The sequence below is a fragment of the Lupinus angustifolius genome, chromosome LG19 (assembly GCF_001865875.1).
Source record: "Lupinus angustifolius cultivar Tanjil chromosome LG19, LupAngTanjil_v1.0, whole genome shotgun sequence".
In the NCBI taxonomy this organism is placed as follows: domain Eukaryota; kingdom Viridiplantae; phylum Streptophyta; class Magnoliopsida; order Fabales; family Fabaceae; genus Lupinus; species Lupinus angustifolius.
This window is the reverse complement of record NC_032027.1, coordinates 7930748-7940687: the sequence shown is the minus strand read 5'-3', so window position 1 is coordinate 7940687 and position 9940 is coordinate 7930748. Positions and strand designations below refer to the sequence as shown.

General features: G+C 33.3%; 1 protein-coding gene and 1 long non-coding RNA gene across 2 annotated transcripts in view; one reads left to right on the top strand and one right to left on the bottom strand.

Annotated features, from left to right (window-relative positions):
* Positions 1-5997, top strand: LOC109334454 (calcium-dependent protein kinase 2-like). The gene is made up of 8 exons (XM_019570247.1): positions 1-1104; positions 2453-2596; positions 2720-2872; positions 4092-4204; positions 4499-4666; positions 4754-4881; positions 5421-5541; positions 5803-5997. The coding sequence occupies exons 1-8, from the start codon at positions 420-422 to the stop codon at positions 5875-5877; spliced, it is 1587 nt and encodes a 528-aa protein (XP_019425792.1). The 5' UTR covers positions 1-419; the 3' UTR covers positions 5878-5997.
* LOC109334456 overlaps positions 1112-9940 on the bottom strand; it is a 17669-nt gene continuing 8840 nt past the window's right edge. Inside the window, exons 3-4 of the long non-coding RNA XR_002106099.1 lie at positions 9317-9324; positions 1112-1869 (exon numbers count right to left, since the gene is read on the bottom strand). This is a non-coding gene — a long non-coding RNA (uncharacterized LOC109334456). The remainder of the gene's footprint in view (positions 1870-9316; positions 9325-9940) is intronic.

Genomic DNA, 9940 nt, shown 5'->3' with positions numbered 1-9940 from the left:
CAAAGAAGATTGGTCCATCCTCTAAAGTTGATGTTAACATGACAAAGTCCTAAGAAAAAGCATGTGATTTTCCATTTCTAGACCTTTCCCTTTTACACTCTTCCAAGTTCCAAGCATTAACCTAGGCTTTTAGACTCCCTTCATCAAAGCATCAACTTTGACTTTTCTCTCTTCATATTCTTCAACAAAGCTTCATCTAGTTGTTCCCTTCTATCTCTAACAACCTTTTTTATTGTTTCTCTTTCTTTTTAAATTTCAAAATGAATCCATTTATAGATTTTTGAGTTCTCATCTGTGTTTTTATCCCTTTTCCTAGTTTGACTAAATCAGTTTCAAGTTATAGTGCTTTGTATCTGAAAAAAATCCAATTTTTTTCTGTTTCTTTGTCATAATAATACTTGGGTTTCAGAATCTGGAAAATGGGTAGTTGCTTTAGTAAAGGTAAAGATTCAGAAGCAGAATTCATTGGTCAAAGACATGTTGGATCTGCTACTGGTGTGAACAATCACAAGACTCATGAAACTTATGCAACACAAACTCATCAACCTTATCAGTTACCTGAAAAGCCTCATGTTCCTGTTCCAAGCCCAAAGCTAGACACAATCCTTGGAAAACCATTTGAGGATGTGAAACAATTCTACTCTCTTGGTAAAGAATTGGGTAGAGGGCAATTTGGGGTGACATATCTATGTACTGAGAATTCAACTGGTTTGTTATATGCATGTAAGTCAATCTCAAAAAAGAAACTTGTTAACAAATCTGATAAGGAGGATATAAAGAGAGAGATTCAGATTATGCAGCATTTGAGTGGTCAACCTAACATTGTTGAGTTCAAAGGTGCTTATGAGGATAAGAATTCTGTTCATGTTGTTATGGAACTTTGTGCTGGTGGTGAACTTTTTGATAGGATTATTGCTAAAGGGCATTATAGTGAAAAGGCTGCTGCTTCTATATGTAGACAAATTGTTAATGTTGTTCATATTTGCCATTTCATGGGTGTGATGCATAGGGATCTTAAGCCGGAGAATTTCTTGTTGTCAAGTAAGGATGAAAATGCTATTCTCAAGGCTACAGATTTTGGCTTGTCAGTTTTCATTGAAGAAGGTAAAGTTTGATTCGTTCAATTGGTTATTTGTCCTAATTCCTTTAAGCTTTAACTTTTTAATGTTTTTCAGTTCATGTTTTACCAATCAATGGAGTCTTTATACTTTATAGAAAATTATAGCATACGTTTTGGATTGAAATGCAAAGTGTTGAGTAGAACATGATTTATGATAGAACAATATGAGATTGTTCGATCCATGTATCCGATCCTACCTAGTGGGATCAAGGCTTGGTTGTTGTTTTCAGTCTCAAATTTTGTGTTTAGTTTATTCTTTTTGCAGCTAAGTTTTGCATAATTTTGAAATTGTTCTCACCTTTCAGATTTTACCTGTATTGGTTTGGTTCCATCCACTATACACCACAACAGAATACTCAATTAGTTAACATCATTAAAGTGGGGCTGGTTGGGTGGGGGAGAATTTATACAAAGTAGGTTTATTTTCCATACCTGTCATTGTTAGTTTGTCCTAGAAATCTGAGAACCTTTAAATTTGCTTGACCTTGATGGTACAGCCTCTTAATGATGTGGGTTGGAGTTAACTTCTGTCAATTAATTTACCAAAATCTTCACATCATTGTTCGTTTGTCTACACGTATACGGAATTTACAACACACTTAAGTCACTATACTATTTTGTGATGCCTTTGTTATCAACTTTGACCATGATCATATTTTCTATAGTGTGGACATGGAAATTAAGGTACTATCATATGGCTGGTCATTTTGTATTTAAAAGTCAGAGTGAAGTCCTTGGTTATAGCTATACTGAAACTTTTTTCTGTTGAATTTACTGCAGTTTAATTCTGTGCCACATTTAGCCTGTTTGCTGTAATCTTTTTTTAAAGCAATATAAAGTATGATAGGAAAAAGAATATTCACATTTCTCCATTCAAATTAATTAGTCAGCACTTGGCAATATGGAACTGACATGGTTGATTAGCTGAACATGAGTTTTAAAATTGAATGTTTATTTTAGCAAGTCAACTCATCGCTTATTTTAGCAAGTAAATTTTTGCTTATAAGCATTAAAAAAGGACGGCCAAATGCATGAGACTCTTACTTAGTGGGGTCTGGGGAGGGTATATGTATCATGTATGCAGCCTTACCCCGTAAGTAGAGAGGCTGTTTCAAAAAGAAACAAATGCTTATCGAGAAACTTTGCCCTCCATCTTATCACTGAAGTGGATCGGGTATATAATTATTTTTGCAATCTTACACAATATATGCATTTGGTGTGTTTGGCAACTACTTATCTTTTTATCATGACATTTATCTGTGTAAAAAGCAAGATTACCTTCTGACTTCCACTTATATTATGTACATAAATTATTCGATTAATACTTTCCAGGAAAGCTGTATCGCGATATAGTTGGGAGTGCTTATTATGTTGCTCCAGAAGTACTAAGGCGCAGATGTGGGAAGGAAATCGATATATGGAGCGCAGGAGTTATGTTGTATATCTTACTTAGTGGTGTCCCTCCATTTTGGGCTGGTAAATTTTGATTTTCAAATAGTAGGACCTGAACCTTGTTTTATTGTATCTTAGGTTTTTTCTGTTACTCAATTATGTTTCAGTATTGACCAACTCTTGTTTTATTTATAATATGTGCTGCAGAGACCGAAAAGGGAATATTTGATGCTATATTGGAAGGTGTTATTGATTTTGAAAGTCAACCATGGCCTAATATATCAGACAGTGCTAAGGACCTTGTTCGCAAGATGCTTATACAGGATCCGAAGAAACGCATCACTGCTACTCAAGTTCTGGGTATGTAACCATGATTGTGTTTTTTCTTCATCCTCAAAGGGATACTTGAAATTTATTGAACTGTATTTGTGAACTTTCTTCTCATATAACTCATTTGTGTGTACTTGTGCTAGATTGAGAAGATAGCTTATTAAAGGAGTTTAGATGCTATTATACTGTAAACAAACTGTTATAGCTAATTGTAATGCACTAAAAAGCTTAATTCACTAAAAAGCTTAATTCACTCAGAAGCTTATAGAACCCAAATGCTTTTTCTCATATATATAGACAATAAAGACATACATTGGATGCAAACATATCAGCTACATGGATCAAACAATGCCATAATGCTCCATTATAAATCATGTTCTTTGATAAAACATTGATCTCTAAACTTTTTTTTAATCGTTTCACCTATGGTTTTTCTTGACCTCATTGTTTATCTATAAATTGGACTAGCCTCCATTTGGTCTACTATCCTTACTCAGGCTTCTAATTTCTAACGGCCTTTTCGACACATGTCCAAATCACTTAAAACACAACTCTATAATTTTTTCCTACAATAGGAGTTACTCCAACTTTCTCCCTAATTTATTCATTTATAATATTATCTTGTCTAATGTGTCTGTTCTTTCATTGTAACACTTTCATTTCTGCTATATAGAGATTATTATCTTGTTGACATTATACTGCCCAACACCATATAACATTGCAAGTTCATAGCTGTGCAGTAAAACTTCCTCTTAAGCTTGACGGACACATCTCTATCACATATGACATCTAAAGTACTTCGCCTGTTTCACCCACCTCCTGGATCATATAGTTTAAATATCCATCAATTTCCCCACAGTGTTTTATGATTGACCCAAGATACTTCTTAAGATGAATTATAGAGAAAATGTTAATATAAAGTCCCTTCTGTTATGGTTTCTTGCCAGGTGTTAATTATTTATAGGGTAGTTGTTGATTTTACTGATTATAAAATATTCTGCTATCACCCTATAAAGAAATAATTGTTATCACGACACTAATTGTATTTTACACTAAAAGAAATGAGAGATGCTATTGCAAATTAAGAAATGCAGTAACATTATTTTGATGCAAAGTTGCATAGACTTACACCTGTTTCTAATTGAAATTATGTTTATTGATTGCATGGTTTTTGTTCTTAAGAATTTTATCAGTTAATGCATTGTATTTTCTCTTCTAACTGAATTTCATATATTGTATGAATGATTAGATCACCCATGGATTAAAGATGGAAATGCTTCTGACAAGCCAATAGCCAGTGCAGTCCTTTCCAGAATGAAGCAATTCAGAGCTATGAATAAACTAAAGAAACTTGCTCTCAAGGTATGTATGTGCATTCACATTATGCATGAATAAAGAGCACAGCGATGTTTAATGCTTGTTGTCTAAAGTACCTATGTGGGAGTCATAAGGTGGTTAGGGTGGAGGGTTTAAGGAATAGAGTGATAAATAAGTTAAGAGTTCGAGTCCCACCCACTATAGCCTATAAAAAAATACATATGCACCTATGGTTACAACATTAGGAGATGCACAAATCAAAATATCATTCTAGTGCTTTGCGGCTTTTTATTAGGCCTCTGAATTTGGAAACTTGTTTGATTTTGAATATTCTTTTAGGTCATTGCTGAGAATATGTCTGCGGAAGAGATCCAAGGCTTTAAGGCAATGTTTACAAATATGGACACTGACAAGAGTGGTTCAATCACCTATGAAGAACTAAAGGTGGGATTGCAAAGACTTGGTTCAAAACTTACAGAGGCTGAAGTGAAGCAACTTATGGAAGCTGTAAGCTATTGTTAAATTTGTGTCCTCTATTTTTTTAAAACCCTTTTAAGTTCTTTTCGATCTTTACATCGTAAGCCTTAATTGCAGGCTGATGTAGATGGAAATGGCACAATCGACTACATAGAATTCATCACTGCTACAATGCATAGACACAGATTAGAAAGAGATGACCATCTTTACAAAGCCTTCCAATATTTTGATAAAGACAACAGTGGGTAAGTCCAGCTTGATTTCTTCTCCAACCTTTACCTTTTCCTCCTATTGCTTTTGACTTTGCATTATACCATTCATATGAATCAAAGGCTATTAGGTTCAGTCCTTTTATGTCATGTCTATCAACTAAGTGTCATGCATTTTGTTTGGTTTTCTATTTTTAAAAAGGGCGGCCCAATGCCGAAGCTGCCACTCAGTGGAGTCTGGGGAAGGATAGTTGTACGCGGCCATATTGTTTAGATTTCTATTTTTAACAAGGCTGCCACTCAATGGGGTCTGGGGAAGGGTAGATGTACGCAGCCATATTGTTTGGTTTTCTATTTTTAAAAGGGCGGGCCGGTGCACGAGACCCCCACTCAATGGGGTCTGGGGAATGGTAGATGTACGCAGCCATATTGTTTGGTTTTCTATTTTTATTTGTCTAAAATAAAGAGGCAACTTTGGCTAGTGTTCTATTAAATCCTTGATGAATAGTTTATCTTGGATTTGATTTCAGGAGCAAAGACATATCTACTCTTATATTTGCTTGATTCCTCTACAGGTTTATTACAGGAGATGAACTGCAAGCTGCCATGAAAGAATATGGTATGGGTGATGATGCCACAATCAAGGAAATTATATCTGAAGTGGATACAATTATATCTGAAGTGGATACAGATAATGTAAGCATGATTTCTTTTATGTTGCTACAAGCTTCTAATTCTATTTCCATAGTTAATTCACAATGAGAAAAAAAATGTATGTACCGATAGTGTATGAGTTCTATATAGTGTCACTGTATCATCCGTCATTCATATTTAATCAACATTGACTCTTCAAAAAGAAGTAATCGAAATTAATGACGGATGATGTAGTGATTGTATATAAATCCTCACACTGACGATGTATAAATATTACACTCATTTTTATCTGTGGTTACATAGGATGGAAGAATCAACTATGAAGAATTCTGTGCAATGATGAGGAGTGGAAACCAACAACATGCCAAGCTATTCTAATGGTGCATACTTCTTGCTGAGAAGTACACAATCTAAAGTTTGTATCACATGTAAAGTTTCTGATTTAGTGTGTTGAGTTACTATGGTCCCAAATGAGTGATAGTTAACTCTTTTATTTCATTTTTGGTTTCTTTTTCATGACAATCTATTTGGGAGTCTTCTTTTAATTTGTTTTGGACATAAAGTATAAAACCCACATGGCAAAGGTGAGTTTCCAATAAGATTATGATGACAATTAGATATTTGAAGTTTGTATCACATGCATACTTCTTTTTCATGATTTTAAGTATTTGCACTTGAAATCCTTTATTAAAGTAAGGAAAGTAGTGAGGTAAAGTAAAATATTGTTTTGGATGCTACTTCTAACCATACAACTAGCATCATTTGATGAGAACACCATCCACAACATCAACATTATGACATTGTTCGATCTATGTTATCGACCTTCCTGTGGGATTTAATTATAGTTCTTGTTGGAACCACATCAAAGATACGCTTGGAGTTAATTAAGTTGGATTTGAAAATGACAGTGCTATCTCACTTTGTTTGTAAGAACATGAAATGTGAGAATATGTTTGGGTGACATTAGAGTGACAGTAATAGCTGTACAATCCATAGTGGAGAAAAAGTTGTATAGAGAGATATGTATATAGAAATAATCAATAAAATCTTTGATAATACATTAAAAATTTAATTCTAATTAAAATTTAATCATATAGCATCAAAATGCATAAATACAGTTGTCTCTAGATATGATGTGTTATATAAAAAAACAAACCAAGTGTGTTTGCAGGTATACGAAGTAACTTTAGATAGATGAGACTTTCTTTTAATTCATTTACTTTAAACTTAACTCCAGGTAAACATGGCTAAGACAAAAAAATAAATTTAAGAGTAAATTACACTGACACTTCCTGAGTTTAGTGAAATTACACAAATCACTCTCACTTTTCTATACTAACACAAACCTCTCATAGTTTTTATACTTTCATTATGCTGACCATCTCTGCATAAGAAATAAGTATAATCTTTTAAACAAAAAATGTAATAAATGCAATTAAGTTAAACAAAACATGATATATCGTGGAGACAAATCCAAATAATATACAAATCAATGTATCTTTATTATTTTTTGTTACAAAATGCATCAACAATTCTAAAAAAACATTGTTTAAATTGCTCTCATAATATAGTCTAACGAATCAAAAATAATAAAGAGATATTGACTCATATTATTTGGATTTGTCTCCACGATATATCATGTTTTGTTTAACTTAATTACATTTATCACATTTTTTGTTTAGAATTACACTTATTTCTTATACAAGGGTGATTAGTGTAATGAAAATATAAAATATAAAAATTAGGGGAGGTTTGTGTTAGTGTAAAAAGTAAAGAGTAATTTATATAATCTGCCATGCACGAGTTGCTGAGAAATGGATCAAGCAACGAGTAGTGAAAAAATAAAAGGAAAAAAAATATATTGTTACATGTCTAAGTATACATCCGGTGATTATGCGTTGGTCTAATAGTATAAAGTTATACTGAATCTTTAGATAAACTAAAAAGTTAAATATTTAGTTTTTGATAGCAACACTTATTAGAAGAAGGTATACCTGAAAGAAATTAATTTATTACTCATAGAGTAATTAAGGGAACACCTTGATTACACCAAAGTTAGGTGATTCATCTTACTCAATAATCAAGTATTATATAAACATATCAACAAAATTCATCAAATAAAAATGGCCAAACTAAACTTATTTCAATACCACTCTTCAAACTTGAAACAGAAGAAAAATCAAACCCACACTTTAACGGTTCAGATGAAGTTGTTATTCTACAAGTGGACCGTGATTACTGTACTATAATGATTTTCAAGTGAGAAATTTAAGAAAACTATTCACGTTCATTCATAATTTAAGAGGAATCTATTTGGTATTATTGTATGTACTAATCTTACTCTTCATGTGCGGTAAGTGTAATCCAAACAGCATACATCGATTTTTTTTTTGTTTTACCATTAAAAATTATCTTATAATAAATAAAGAAAAGAGAAAGATGTATATATTGATAATACATATTTAATCACCATTAATCTTTAAAATAAGGAATGCAAATGTATAGTAAATAATATATCAATTACTTCATAAATAAAAAATCACGTCTTACCAAATAAACATAAAGTCTAAACTAACGATGTAAGTTCAATAAACATTCAAATGTATTACTATTACCATTTAACACATAAAAACTACATATACAATAAAAAAAACTCTTATATCATCACTATATACATTATTCAAAAGTTTTTACATAAAATTTGATTTAAAACATACTATGAGAATAAAATAAAAAATATGTTTTTAAATTCAATTTTTAGTTATAAAATGATAATTAAATATTAAAAAATGTAAGTAAAGAAGAATTAAACATTGCATTTGACCAACTAAAAGCAAGTTATCTTATTGTTGATGTGTGATAAGTGAATTCAACTTACTTCTAGTATTAGATTACAAGAAGAATGAAATTTAAGAATTATTTTATTAAAAATAAATTAAAATTATGACCGTTTTTTATCACATGTTACAATCTCAACTTGATGATGAACATTCACAGAACTGTAGAAATTATGGTAAGTGCGGTAGACAGCGTACATTGAACGCTGATGAGAGTGGACTGTGGAGCCACCTGGGTAGCAAGTAGTAGTGGACCAACCACGCAGATAATTATTACTATTATTATTGAGAATTAAAGAATCAAAGGCAAATGGGAATGAATGGTGGGCCTGCAACAGTACGTGAAAGAAGAATCCAGAACACACGTTAATCCAACTGTTTTATTGTAAAATAGTATATACTAATCCTCTAACAAGTGATAAGAATGAAATCTTATCCATGGGAAGAAACCAAGTCAGACCATGTTCTTTCCTAAAAGATATCAAATTTAGGCTTTTTGTAAACGGTAGACTAGATAGGAGAATCTAATTATATTATATAACATTGATGATTAAATTATACTTATATTCCTGATTTTAGTGAAATTACATAAATCACTCATATTTTTTACACCTATAAAACATTTTGTTCCTCCCCAGGTAAATTCGGGTCGTTTCTAGCTCGCCCCTGACATGTGACCTTACCAAGCCATCTCGTGTTTGCTCACCTAAGGCGGGCTGGACCCACTGCTAGTACCATAAATGATTCTAACACATCATTAGTGTCTTTGGCTTATCATTAATGCATCTCTGACCCCTCCATCAATGTGCCGCTGACTCGTCTTTAATACGAACTGACATTCCACTTGCCACGCCGTCTACACATTTCACTTGCCTCCGACAGTTCGACAATTACATACATGCAGGGTGAAGAAGGACAACCCGGTAAATCTCCATGTATCCACTATGTATTAACCAATGGTCAGAAGCCACATCAGCAACCCCAAACTCTATAAATAGAGGGTCCAACACAAAGCGTATAATTAATGCTGATTCCCTCATTTATTGTTTGCACTTATTGCTATTGCTCTAGCTTCTCTCTTATTTACTCTCATTCTCTCTCTAAGACTCTTACTGGCTTGATCTTTAGATAACTTTTTAAAGTAACTCCCTCGGCGGGTCCAGAAGATATTCCGACCAAGACTTCTAATTATCTCATTCTACTTGACATCCGATATCGACCATTCTCTTTCAAATACTAAAGAACATTGGTGTCGTATGTGGCTTACTTACAACATGGTGACCACCCGTAACCAAGCTCAACCACTCAGCCAAGCTGAACCATTCACCACAAACATTCTCCTAAACCACGACACTCCTTCCATTGACCCTCCAACGCTAATACAACCATCTCAACAAGCAAGCCACAGTCATCCCCCAACCCCACCCCAAAAGCACCTACTATCCAACAACTCCTCCAAATGATCCAAACTCAAGGCCATATCATCCAACAATAGGCCCAACTATTAGTCGAGCTTCACCAACACAAACCTGAGCCTAGTAACAGACCATCGTGGCCAGTTGCAGATGAGCACTCCCAAGAATCCGACGAAGCTTCCAGGCTTA